Genomic DNA, 14,004 nt, shown 5'->3' on the forward strand with positions numbered 1-14,004 from the left:
AGTTGTCAACTTTTGGTAGCATGTCGGAGCATAATTTTTGCAAATTCTTGTGCTTCTGGAAATAAATGGATTTGCAACATTCTTTGACATGGTGTGAACTGTAATGTGTAGATGCTTTCACATACACATATGAATTTTGGTATTACTTCATTTATCTAAAAGGGTGCACCTTTATAATTGGGGTTACCCTTTTAAACCCCAATTATTTTCCAGGGACACAAAAAGTATTACAATGCTTCATATCTTCCAGTGATAATCAAAAAAATTGAGTTGTTTATGTTTTAAAAGCTATTAAAATAGACATTGGTTCTGAATTATGTCAATTATGTCATACTTTTGCACAGTACTGTGTTTGTGTGTGTATATATATATATATATATATATATATATATATATATATATATATATATACAAACACAGTACTGTGCAAAAGATTTAGGCACTTGTGAAAAATATTGTAAAGTGAGGTCAAAAATAATGCCAGACATTTTGATCAATTATTGCCATAATCCTATGTTTTCCCTTTTAGATTGGGAAAAAAACACTGTTTGCTTCATTTATTGACTGATTTTCAAAATGAGAATGTTCCCGAATTTCTCTGAAGGTTTTGTCAACCTTTCCAGATTTACCCACAATTTTGTCTCAATAAAACGGAGAACTCAGGAAGAAATTTTTTTTTCAGGGGTTAGTGCATCTCAAGAACATAATAGAAAAGCGCATCGTAATGCAACCAAAAGTTAAGAAAACGTAATTTTTTGTTGCCACACACTCCGACATTGGCATTCATTGACCAATGAAATTTCAGAGAGTCCAGTTGCCCTTTTGGAAATTTGATTTGCAGTATTCTTGCTTGATTTCAAACTGACATGACTCTTTCCTCACCTGCGTTGTACACATTCCCAGTCGCCAAATGCACTGTCAGAGCTTTCTCGTGCCCTTTTTCTGATACAAATTTAGTACACTAGAGAGTGCTGATGGGTTCGGGACATATCTGCAGTGGCAGTAATCGTTTTTCCAATAAACTCTTCAGATCTCGCCATTGAAGCAAGACTTGCTTTGACATAATTAGAACTCTGAGAAAGAAAGAGGTCTCGGCTGCCTGCAGAACACTTAGAAAAGATGATACACAGATGCACATAGACACACATAAATAAAACAATAAACCTTAAATGATGAAAGTAGACAAAACAAACAATGAAAAAGATGACAATAAATTGGCTTTGCAATCCTCAGTGATAGATTGAGAAATTCTCTAAACATTAAATGCACACTGATCTGATCTCCACAATCTGTATGTACAATATGCATTAAATACTGTGCTTTAAAAACATTGCCTTAAAAGGTTAGTTCACCCAAAAATGAAAATTCTTTCTTTATTTACTCACCCTCATGATATCCCAGGTGTGTATGACTTTCTTTCTTCACCAGAACACATTTGAAGAAAAATAGAAAATATCTTAGCTCAGTAGGTCATTAAAATGCAAGTGGATGGTGATCCGATTTTTTTAAGCTCCAAAAATCATAGCTGACTCCAGCGGTTAAATTAATGTCTTCTAAAGCGACACGATAACCCCATGTGTTGGGGGCAGGACTATCTCTTTATTCGATCAACAGCAGACCGGGGTGTATTCAGAAAGCTTGTTTGAAAACAATGTTTATTTTTTCAATTTCATTCGGTGGCATCAGTGGCACATAAAATACACACTTTAACTTGAAAGCTGGACCTACCATGAGCTCAGAGGTTGTTAATTTATGGAAAATGCTTCTGCAGAAGCCACCAGTCAGCGTTATTTCAGTTAATAAAACCATGTAACCAAGATACCTTGATAGTAGTTTCAGTAGTGTTTGTGTATGTATTTTTGTTATACCTGTTCTAGCAGGTCCTCAACCTTCCTCTGCCAGGTCTCTCTAGCTGTGCACATTTCCTGATCTTTGCTCTGTGCCAGCTGAGTGAGAGCTGACCTTTTATTATCCTCATGCTCTTCACGCAGCTCCTCACGAAGTTTCTTACACTCCTGCCTGTGGACACAAACACATACAAACACACACACTAATGATCAAACTGTTTTGTGCTTATACTTAAACCAGTATGTTGCCTGGACTTTTGACTATAAATCTGTTTGCCTGCTATAATGACACACTGATACCAGCATATGTGGGCTGAACCCAGCAGAGGAGTTAATTATATATATATATATATATACACTGGTGGCCAAAAGTTTGGAATAATGTAACGATTTTGCTCTTATGGAAAGAAATTGGTACTTTTATTCACCAAAGTGGCATTCAACTGATCACAATGTATAGTCAGGACATTAATAATGTGAAAAATTACTATTATAATTTGAAAAGTTCTCATCAAAAAATCCTCCACGTGCAGCAATGACAGCTTTGCAGATACTTGGCATTCTAGCTGTCAGTTTGTCCAGATACTCAGGTGACATTTCACCCCACGCTTTCTATAGCACTTGCCATAGATGTGGCTGTCTTGTCGGGCACTTCTCACACAACTTACAGTCTAGCTGATCCCAAAAAAATCACAATGGGGTTAAGATCCTTAACACTCTTTTCCAATTATTTGTTGTCCAATGTCTGTGTTTCTTTGCTCACTCTAAACTTTTCTTTTTGTTTTTGTTTCAAAAGGGCTTTTTCTTTGCAATTCTTCCCATAAGGCCTGCACCCCTGAGTCTTCTCTTTACTGTTGTACATGAAACTGGTGTTGAGTGGGTAGAATTCAATGAAGCTGTCAGCTGAGGACATGTGAGGCGTCTATTTCTCAAACTAGCGACTCTGATGTACTTATCCTCTTGTTTAGTTGTACATCTAGCCTTCCACATCTCTTTCTGTCCTTGTTAGAGCCTGTAGTGTACACCTTTGTATGAAATCTTCAGTTTTTTTTGGCACTTTCAAGCATTGTATAGCCTTCATTCCTCAAAACAATGACTGACTGAGTTTCTAGAGAAAGCTGTTTCTTTTTTTTTGTTGCCATTTTTGGCCTAATATTGACCTTAAGACATGCCAGTCTATTGTATGCTGTAGCAACTCAATAACAGACACAAAGACAATGTTAAGCTTCATTTATCGAACCAAATAGCTTTCAACTGTGTTTGATATAATGGCAAGTGATTTTCTTGTACCAAATTAGCAATTTAGCATGATTACTCAAGGATAAGGTGTTGGAGTGATGGCTGCTGGAAATGGTGCCTGTCTAGATTTGATGGAAAATGACTTTTTCCAAATAATGTCCTGACTATACTTTGTGATCAGTTGAATGCCACTTTGGTGAATTAAAATACCAATTTCCTTCCGAAACAGCAAAATATGTACATTATTCGAAACTCTTGGCCGCCAGTGTGTGTGTATGTATGTGTATATATATATATATATATATATATATATATATATATATATATATATATATATATATATATAGATTACTCACCTCACTGTGCTCTAAATAAAAAAAGTTCAAAATTGCCATTGTTTTGAACTTTGTAAATTGCAATTGCCATTGCAAGTAAATACCATGGCATATGAAAATGGTAGTCATTAATGGATTACCATGATATCCAATGCCATCACTGTACTATATTTTCATCACAGTGAAATAAGGGGCACAATTACTAATTTAAAAAATTTAAGGAAGACTGAAAACCCTAATAAGTTGACTTTAGGAAACGTCACCAAACCTGTGTAATTAAGTTAACTTAACTTGGTGTTCATATACTGAAGGTGAACTTAACTATTTAAGTTAAGGTAACTAAATGCAAGTAAATGAAACTCAGATTTTCTATTTAAATATTGATGTTTCTACTCAATAATTTTAGTTGAATTGACTCAAATTTAGATCATATAATACCACAGTTCAAATAAAGAAGACTTTAACAGATTCTACGTCACTCATTAAATAAACTTGATTCTCCACAGAAATGCATAGACACCTGCACTTCAGTTGCACGTGCACAAGGTGACCTGAGCTAGAGTTAACAGGGTCCAAATTGACCAAAGGGGACACAGATCACCCTAATGGTGGCATCACACGAAACAACATAAATAACACTGCAAAAGAGCAAAAACCTCTTTGAATTCTTAATGACAACTATTTAAATGACCTCATAAATTCCCTTTGACCAAGGAAACATATATCAATAATTCAAGGGATTATGAGTGGTGCCAGGGATGATGGGCATTCCCCATCCCCATATCCTCAATTTTATACTCAATCTTTCGAGTTATTAACACTTAAAATCTATAGATTTTTAAGATATTTGAGCAATGAGCCCAAAACTTGACATTTCATTTAATGTTTAATTAAGATAACTTGATCTTTCCAGTAACGGCAACATTAGGGTTTACAGTGAACATGAAAGATGTTTCAATGAATATTGTGGTCCGTATTTTCAATACATTCAGAGTTGATAGTTACTTACTTGAAAGCTTTAAAAACGACCCAAAAGTATCATAAATGTAGTCCATGCATCATATTTCTAGGTTTTTGTGAGAAAGAACTTGAAATGTATGTCATTTTTCAGTCAAAATCTTGACGTTTGTTACACGTTTGTGAGTGCTATTAGAGAAGGTCGTTCAAGTGGCTCTTCGATATCTAGTGCTAAACAACGCAAGTTCTCATGTGAAATTATGACAGACTTTTTATTTTTGGGTGAACTAAACCTTTTAATTCTTTAAATATTCTTGAAATTGAACAAAGAGATCCAAAAGTTTGAGTAGACAGCAGGTTTTTACAGCACAAAACCATTACAGACATGATTGTGCATCAGCTTCAAATTTTTTTCAGCTTGAAGTGAGATAAAAAGAGAAGACAGATGGGGTTTCTGGTGGTGCACACATTTTAAATTTATAAATAAACGCATAAATAAAATGCTCTACTGGGCGGGTTGTGTGTTGATCATTAATGGCTGCTAAATGGACCAGGTCCCGTTCACACACTCAGTAGATCTTTTAAATGCACCCACATTTCCCTGCCGAGCAGCACTGGAGGTCACAGGAGAGGTTAACTGCCACATTATGTGGCGTTATTGCAGGACGTCATGAACGTGTGGTGCAGGCTTAAATTCTTGTTTAGTAAGTCTATGCTGCAGATTTCTAAAAATGCCCAAATAACTGCCAGTTCTGGATATCTTACACATTCTGCGACACTGCGGCAACTTTTTAAAGATGTGCAATTCTTCTTAATTGCTGCTTAAGAGGAAACAGAAGCTTTAATGAGGGGTTGGGCACCTTGAAAGCCGCCTGGGACGACAACAATCAGCACGAAGTTTGCGAATGGATGCAGATGAGGGGAGTTAGAGTCTAGCTTAGATTTCTTTAAACAATTTATTTATTTGTTTTTTTGGCAAAACTTTTAATTGATAATGAAATACAGAACAGCACTGAATTATTGTGGAGCGTCATTTGGAAGTCATGGGGCCTGTTACAGATTGATGTAGAATTAAACAGCAATACTGCAAAGCAGAAGTTGCTGTATGTTGCTTAGTGAAAATCAACTTAAACTCTTACAGAGAGTCCGTTTGTGTTCTTAAATGATCTCTGTGCAAAGCCTTGCTGTCAGTCAAACAAACTGTCTGTTGCACCCGGCACACGCACCCTTGCGCTATCCAAGGGGACGATGCATCTGGAGTTTTTTTTAGAAACGTTGTGCAGAGCAGCTGTTAGAGCACAACGTGTAGTACTGATAAAGAAGTTAAATGGTTCAAGTGTGCAATAATGCATATGCCAGTTTCTGACATATTTGTCTGATGATGTAAAACCTTTCAACGCCAGCAACGCAAAGTCTGCCAAACACCAGTCCTCTGCTGATGCCTAAATTTATCTTCTTACGAGTATTTTTAAGAAAAAATAATTTACTTTCCAAATATCCAAGTCCGAATTACATTTTTCAAGGCGCCACAACACCATCCTGAACCAATGTTGTGGAAAATTATTTACCAATGATGAAATGCACTAAATGTCTTGTTGTTTGTCAAAACAGCATGTTGAATGTCTCTGCATGAGATCTATTCAACTTACCTTCACATTAAGCTCATTTCTATCTTTTTTGGGGGATGTTATAGTCGGAATAGTACTGGTTTCAAATTAATTTGGAAAGAACTTGTGCAAAACTATAAGTGTACAGTAGCCAAAATGTACAGTTCATAATTTTACTAGTGACTTTGTCTCATCTAAAGGCCCATGTAATTTAAATGTAAGTTATAAGCATTGTACCCATGCTGGTAATTAATAAGGCAGGCAGGACTTTTTGAGGGAATGCCAAGCTACTTACAGCTGTAAGGAATGTTATAAGGTATATAAGTCACGTAGCTTGGCAAGGAAGTAGAAAACATAAAAGACGGAGAAAGAAGTGATAGTTTGTTGACTATTGGTCAACAACAACAAAAATAGGCAAATTCTGTCATCATTTTATCATCTACATGCTGTTCCAAACCAGTGTGACTTTCTTTCTTAACTTAAAATGGGATATTTTGAACAATGTCCGAGCTATTCTTTTCCAACAACAAAATTAGAGCATGCCCAAAAGGCTTCAAGCACAAAAAAGTACCATTAAAGTACAATTAAAGTACTATACAAGTTATCCATAGAATCTGTAGCACAATATAAGGCTTTTCACACTGCGCTTAACCCTGGGTTATCTTCATTCTAAACACCACTTTTGACCCTGGGTAAAGCAACATTTCACACTTGTAATTTTGAAAAGGAGTTAGCACCACTTTTTACGTTATGAAACCCTGCTCGGAGAAACAAGTGCACACAGAACATTACAGTGAGACACAGAATATAAAACAGGGAAAGAGTTTAAACAGACACAAATAATAGGACATATAACAGAATGGCATATGTACATGTGCAAGTGGTAATGTATGTGCAAGGTAGGGGTTGAATTAAATATGTGAATTAAATATGTGAATTTACATATGTACATGAGATATGTATTTACATTATTGCACGATGGGGAAGTCCTGAGGCAATTTAATTGTGGGGAGTGTGGGGGGATTTCTTTACCCTGGAATAATAAATTATCCTGGGCTTTTATGTTCCAATGTTTCACACTGTACATTCGTAAACCCCGGTTTAACGTTCTTATTTGCATATTTGCGGTGTCAATAACAATGATTGGACGAATACAGCTCATGACAGACACACAACCTGACAGTGGAGCTGCTCTGCTCTTCTGTGGAAATGTCACCAAGAAAATCAGCTTTGTTTGTCTTTTATTTTCTGAAATATGCCACGAAAACATGGAATATTGCTTCATCCTGGCAATTATCACGCTTGCCACCACTGTTCGACACTTACCGGTTTCACTCTGATGAAGAACGTAAACAGCACGTGAAAGATTCAGCGACGGTACAAAGCACATGAATGTTTAATAAGGTAAGTACTGAGCAATTAAATGATTGGTTGTGTGTTGCTAAACAACTTTCTAAAACATTATAACACCGCATCCTTTCAATCTGTATACCTATGGCACCACAATACGGGGTTAACTCCAGAGCAGAGTTTTATAACCCTGGGTAAAAAGCAGTGCTAACCCCCTTTCAAAATTACAAGTGTGAAATGTTGCTTTAACCAGGGTTAAAAGCAGGGTTTAGAATGACATTAACCCAGGGTTAAGCGCAGTGTGAAAAGCCCTAGAAAGTTGTTTAGCAACAGACAACCAATCAAATAAAGCCTCAGTACTTACCTCATTAAATATTCATGTGCGTTGTACCATCTTTCACGCGCTATTTACGTTCTCCATCGCATGGGGTTGCCTACAGGGAACCGCCACATGTGGAGCACCTACCACTCTCTCCGAAAACTCGACTGCCACAGGGCTCGGAAGAAGTCAACCAGGGAACATAGTTTGTGAACACTACTGGGAGTTAATGGTGCATATCTTCAGCTCAGAGGAGGTGAAAGGCGCTATGTGCAAGCAATACACCCGGCCGGCTATCCCGGGCTTATCCACTTGTATTGCGTGCCAATACCCGGGACGAAACCGGTACCACCCAGAGGTTGTAGAACCTTGCAAAGGTGTTGGGTGTTGCCCAGCCCACTGCTCTGCAAATGTCTGTTAGAGAGGCACCCCTGGCCAGGCACCCCTGGCCAGGCCCCAGGAGGCCGCTACATCCCTGGTAGAATGGGCTCGTAGCCCTACTGGGGGTGGCACATTCTGGGCGTGATATGCCATAGCTATGGCGTCAATGAGCCAGTGGGCGATTCTCTGCTTGGAGACAGCGCTTCCTTTCTGCTGTGCACCAAAGCAGACAAAGAGCTGCTCAGAGATCCTAAAGCTCTGCGTGAGATCCAAATAGATGCGTAAAGCATGCGCTGGACACAGCAACGACAGGGCTGGGTCTACCTCCTCCTGCGGCAGTGCTCGCAGGTTCACCACCTGGTCCCTAAAAGTGGTCGAGGGAACCTTGGGCACATAGCCCGGTCGGGGTCTCAAGATCACGTGAGAGTAGCATGGACCGAACTCCAGGCACGTTTCGCTGACAGAGAACGCTTGCAGGTCTCCTACCCTCTTGATGGAAGTGAGCACAGTCAGGAATGCAGCCTTCAAGGAGAGTACCTTAAGCTCAGCTGACTGCAAAGGCTCAAAGGGGGCTCTCTGTAGACCCTGAAGAACTACAGAGAGGTCCCATGAGGGAACGAGGTACGGTCTGGAGGGGTTCAGCCTCCTGGCACCTCTCAGGAACCTGATGATCAGGTCGTGCTTCCCTAAGGACTTACCGTCCACTGTGTCATGGTGTGCTGCTATAGCGGCTACGTACACCTTCAAGGTGGAAGGGGACAGCCGCCCTTCCAACCTCTCCTGCAGGAAGGAAAGCACCGATCCAACTGCAAAGGTAAGCCGCGACCGCATCGTTGCCATGGACATGTTCTCGCAATGAGTACATCCACGAACACTGTCTCCACGTGAGCAGTGCCCAGACACGAAAGACAGTGATCGTGACCGTCAGAAGGCAAGAGATAACGAGCGCAACCAGGAATAACACACAAAGGAAAGGCATCTTTAAAAAGACGCGTCTTTAAAAAGACGTTCCGTGTGTGCTGCTCTTTTAGAGATATATACTCTTTTAGAAAAATATACTCTTTTATTTCTGCCAAAGCGCCCAGGGGCATTCTCTGCATTGCATCAGTGCAGAGGAGGGAGAAGCTGCTGAAATGCGCTATCAGATCCAGCAGAGGTGAATGAACAGTCATGGGAATTCAGCTCAGTGAGCATGACCGTTCGGCTCCGAAGAGAAAATCTGAATGAGTGGTTGCATACCATCTCCTTTTATACCCGTATGTTCAGGGGAGTGGCATGCAGATACCACTCACCAATTTTCATTGGCCTTTTATCAAAGACCAGAGGTGTCTCGGGCTCCCAAGAGTAACCACTATTGTCACTACATCGACACAACATCGAGTGAGTGACAGATAGGGAACCCAGGATTCTGTTTACCCGGGGTTTAGAATAACACAGTGTTAACGTTTACAATCCTTCTAAAGCCATCAATAGTTTTGTATGAGGAACAAAACAAAATTTAAGCCATTATTTGTTCCAAATTGTTCCTTCTCTGACTTCCGGATGAGACTTTCCAACTCATCGCCATAATCATACGCTAGATTTAATTCTGTCATATGAAGTTGATGTTGATACTATATAAATTCTACTGCAGAGCGATGACATCTCAGATCATTACTTTGTCTCTTGTTTGCTGCGATCAGCTAATGTTACTCAATCTACACCACGCTATCGTTCAGGTAGAACAATTCTATCGACCACTAAAGATAGCTTCAATAATAATCTTCCAGACCTATCTCATACACTCAGTAAGCCCCAAAGTCTAGAAGAACTTGATGAAATAACAGAAAATATAAATACAGTCTTCTCTAGCAGTCTTGATAGTGTCGCCCCCCTTCGATTAAAGAAAATTAAAGAAAAAAGCCCTGCACCATGGTACAATGATCACACTCATGCTCTCAAGATGAACCAGATATTCCATCGCAGCACAATAGTAATGACTTCATGAATTTCTTTACTGATAAAATTGAAATAATCAGAAATAAAATTGGAATTATGCAAACATCTGTCACAGTACCTCAGAAAACAGTGTCTCATACTTTTCTTCACATGCAACTTCAATCCTTCGCTGTCATAGGTCATGAAGAGCTAACAAAATTATCAAAACATCAAAAGCCACAACGTGTATGTTAGATCCAATACCAACTAAGCTCTTAAAAGAGGTATTCCCTGTAATCTCAGAACCTCTTCTTAATATTATTAACTCCTCGCTATTCTTAGGATATTTCCCAAGAAACTTTAAAATGGCAGTTATCAAACCGCTTATTAAGAAGCCACTACTTGATCCTGGAGAATTGGCTAATTAAATGCAAATCTCCCGTTTATGTCGAAAATACTAGAAAAGGTTGTGTCTTCTCAATTATGTTCATTTCTGCAGAGAAATAGTATATATGAACAGTTTCAGTCAGGATTTAGGCCACACCACAGTTCAGAGACTTCACTTATCAGAGTTACTAGTGACTTGCTCTTATCATCTGATCATAGCTGCATTTCTCTTCTAGTGATTTTAGATCTTAGTGCTGCCTTCAACATGATAGATCACAATATTCTCTTGAATAGGCTAGAGAATTATGTTTTCATTTGTGGTCTTGCATTAGCATGGTTTAGGTCTTATTTAGCAGACTGCTACTACTTTGTCTGTGTAAACGAGGAATTGTCAAATCAAACAAAAGTTAAGTATGGAGTGCCACAGGGATCAGTTTTAGGGCATCTGCTTTTCTCCTTATATATGCTTCCCTTGGGAGATTTTATCAGAAATCATGGAATAAGTTTCCACTGTTATGCCGATGATACCCAACTTTATATTTCTTCAAAACCCGACGAAATTTCACAATTCTTCAAATTAGCAGAGTGTATCAATGAAATCAAAGATTGGATGGCTAGAAATTTCCTTCTACTCAATTTTGACAAAACAGAGGTACTAGATATTGGACCAAAAACTTCTAAAAATAAGCCGCAAAAATATAATTTGACTCTCGATGGATGTACTGTTACATCGTCTTCAACAGTGAAGAACGTAGGTGTTATATTTGATACCAATATGTCATTTGAAAATCAAATTTCCAGTGTTTGTAGAACAGCATTCTTCCACCTAAGAAATATTGCTAAGTTACGACACATGCACTCTGTTGCTGATGCCGAAAAACGAATTCACGCGTTCATGACCTCAAGACTAGATTATTGTAATGCATTACTGGGAGGATGTCCAGCATGTTCAATAAATAAACTTCAATTGGTTCAAAATGCAGCAGCCAGAGTGCTGACTAGAACCACGAAATATGAATATATTAGCCCCATTTTATCGCCGTTACATTGGCTACCTGTTAAAATTCTGTTAACTACATGAAAAGCATTAAAAGGTCTAGCTCCACAGTACTTAAGTGACCTTCTACCACACTATATTCTATCATGTTCATTATGATCGCAAAACTCTGGCCTGTTAATAGTTCCTAGAATATCAAAACCCACAAAAGGAGGTAGATCCTTTTCCTATTTGGCTCCTAAACTATGGAATAGTTTCCCTAACAATGTTCGGGATGCAGACACACTCACTGAGTTTAAGTCTAGACTAAAGACTCATCTATTTAGCCAGACATACACCTAATTTATTCTTCACCACACAATTAGGCTGTTTTAGTTAGGTCTGCCAGAACCTGAAACATTGATTATGATCTATAACTCTGCAAAAAATGTAATGACATCTACGCTAATATTATTCTATTTGTTTAAATGTCTTAACCTCGGGACTCCTATCTGAGGTCACCAGAACCAGCCGGATCCATTGCTATGTGATAAACTGCTACGTGTCTCTGAGTGATGATGACAAAATGCAGCCGGTGCCAGCCAGACATCACTTCAGTCTATTACGATGGACCTCAGAGGATGAACTGATGCCAACTCCAGCCATAAGACATAGGATACTTCATATGCCATTGCCTGAACCTTGGACTTAGGATAGACCTCACTGAAATTACCGGCCGGTTGAACTGTGAAGCACCTCACTGATCTTGGCCTGCATCACCTTGGTCTAATGATGGACTCCACTCTTAAAATAGAATACATAGACTATCAATAAATTGCCAACAAAAGCCTTCATCAGCCAACTAACAAAGGACAATGCATCTATATGAACTTCTGCAGTTAATCCAGGATGAACTTCAAAGACATTAGTCATGTCTTACTTAGTTTAATAATTTTAAACCATGACTTGCACTGCACATAAATAAGTAATATTGGCTTTATATTCATGCTGTTAGCCAGAGGGGAACTGGCCCCCACAGTGAGCCTGGTTTCTCCCAAGGTTATTTTTCTCCATTAACCAACATCTTTTGGAGTTTTGTGTTCCTTGCCACAGTCGCCTTCGGCTTGCTCACAGGGATTCTAAATACATATTAAATGCAAGTTTGAATATGAAACTTGGATTTTGTGGCTTGCGTTACCAGCCCTGGGCCTTAACCATTATACCATATTACCCCAAGCACAGATACCTAAAGACTCCGTGATTAAAAAAATTTTTTGTTTGTTTTTTGTTTTTTTTTGTGGATTTTTGGAATTTTGTGGCTTTTAGTCACTGTCTGTTAGCTGAGGCCATCTATGTGTTAGTGTACTCCTAAAAGTTGACAAAATTAATTTTTAGTACACATTTGCATTTAAATCGTAGTCTTTCTCTACTTACAAAAATAAATAAATAAATAATACAAAATAAAAAAATAAAAATAATTATATATATATATATATATATATATATATATATACATACAGGTGCATCTCAATAAATTAGAATGTCGTGGAAAAGTTAATTTATTTCAGTAATTCAACTCAAATTGTGAAACTCGTGTATTAAATAAATTCAATGCACACAGACTGAAGTAGTTTAAGTCTTTGGTTCTTTTAATTGTGATGATTTTGGCTCACATTTAACAAAAACCCACCAATTCACTATCTCAAAAAATTAGAATACATCATAAGACCAATAAAAAAAACATTTTTAGTGAATTGTTGGCCTTCTGGAAATTGTTCATTTACTGTATATGTACTCAATACTTGGTAGGGGCTCCTTTTGCTTTAATTACTGCCTCAATTTGGCGTGGTATGGAGGTGATCAGTTTGTGGCACTGCTGAGGTGGTATGGAAGCCCAGGTTTCTTTGACAGTGGCCTTCAGCTCATCTGCATTTTTTGGTCTCTTGTTTCTCATTTTCCTCTTGACAATACCCCATAGATTCTCTATGGGGTTCAGGTCTGGTGAGTTTGCTGGCCAGTCAAGCACACCAACACCATGGTCATTTAACCAACTTTTGGTGCTTTTGGCAGTGTGGGCAGGTGCCAAATCCTGCTGGAAAATGAAATCAGCATCTTTAAAAAGCTGGTCAGCAGAAGGAAGCATGAAGTGCTCAAATTTCTTGGTAAACGGGTGCAGTGACTTTGGTTTTCAAAAAACACAATGGACCAACACCAGCAGATGACACTGCACCCCAAATCATCACAGACTGTGGAAACTTAACACTGGACTTCAAGCAACTTGGGCTATGAGCTTCTCCACCCTTCCTCCAGACTCTAGGACCTTGGTTTCCAAATGAAATACAAAACTTGCTCTCATCTGAAAAGAGGACTTTGGACCACTGGGCAACAGTCCAGTTCTTCTTCTCCTTAGCCCAGGTAAGACGCCTCTGACGTTGTCTGTGGATCAGGAGTGGCTTAACAAGAGGAATACGACAACTGTAGCCAAATTCCTTGACATGTCTGTGTGTGGTGGCTCTTGATGCCTTGACCCCAGCCTCAGTCCATTCCTTGTGAAGTTCACCCAAATTCTTGAATCGATTTTGCTTGACAATCATAAGGCTGCGGTTCTCTCGGTTGGTTGTGCATCTTTTTCTTCCACACTTTTTCCTTCCACTCAACTTTCTGTTAACATGCTTGGATACAGCACTCT

The 14,004-nt window shown here is 38.7% G+C and overlaps 1 protein-coding gene across 2 annotated transcripts in view; it reads right to left on the reverse strand.

The window, feature by feature from the left end:
• LOC127416039 (protein FAM184A-like) overlaps positions 1–14,004 on the reverse strand; it is a 172,765-nt gene that overhangs the window by 62,932 nt on the left and 95,829 nt on the right. For both annotated transcript variants that reach the window (XM_051655131.1, XM_051655130.1), the window contains exon 10: positions 1,869–2,019. In XM_051655131.1, the coding sequence (XP_051511091.1) occupies positions 1,869–2,019 (151 nt within the window). The remainder of the gene's footprint in view (positions 1–1,868; positions 2,020–14,004) is intronic.

The sequence above is a fragment of the Myxocyprinus asiaticus genome, chromosome 25 (assembly GCF_019703515.2).
Source record: "Myxocyprinus asiaticus isolate MX2 ecotype Aquarium Trade chromosome 25, UBuf_Myxa_2, whole genome shotgun sequence".
Classification (NCBI taxonomy): Eukaryota; Metazoa; Chordata; class Actinopteri; order Cypriniformes; family Catostomidae; genus Myxocyprinus; species Myxocyprinus asiaticus.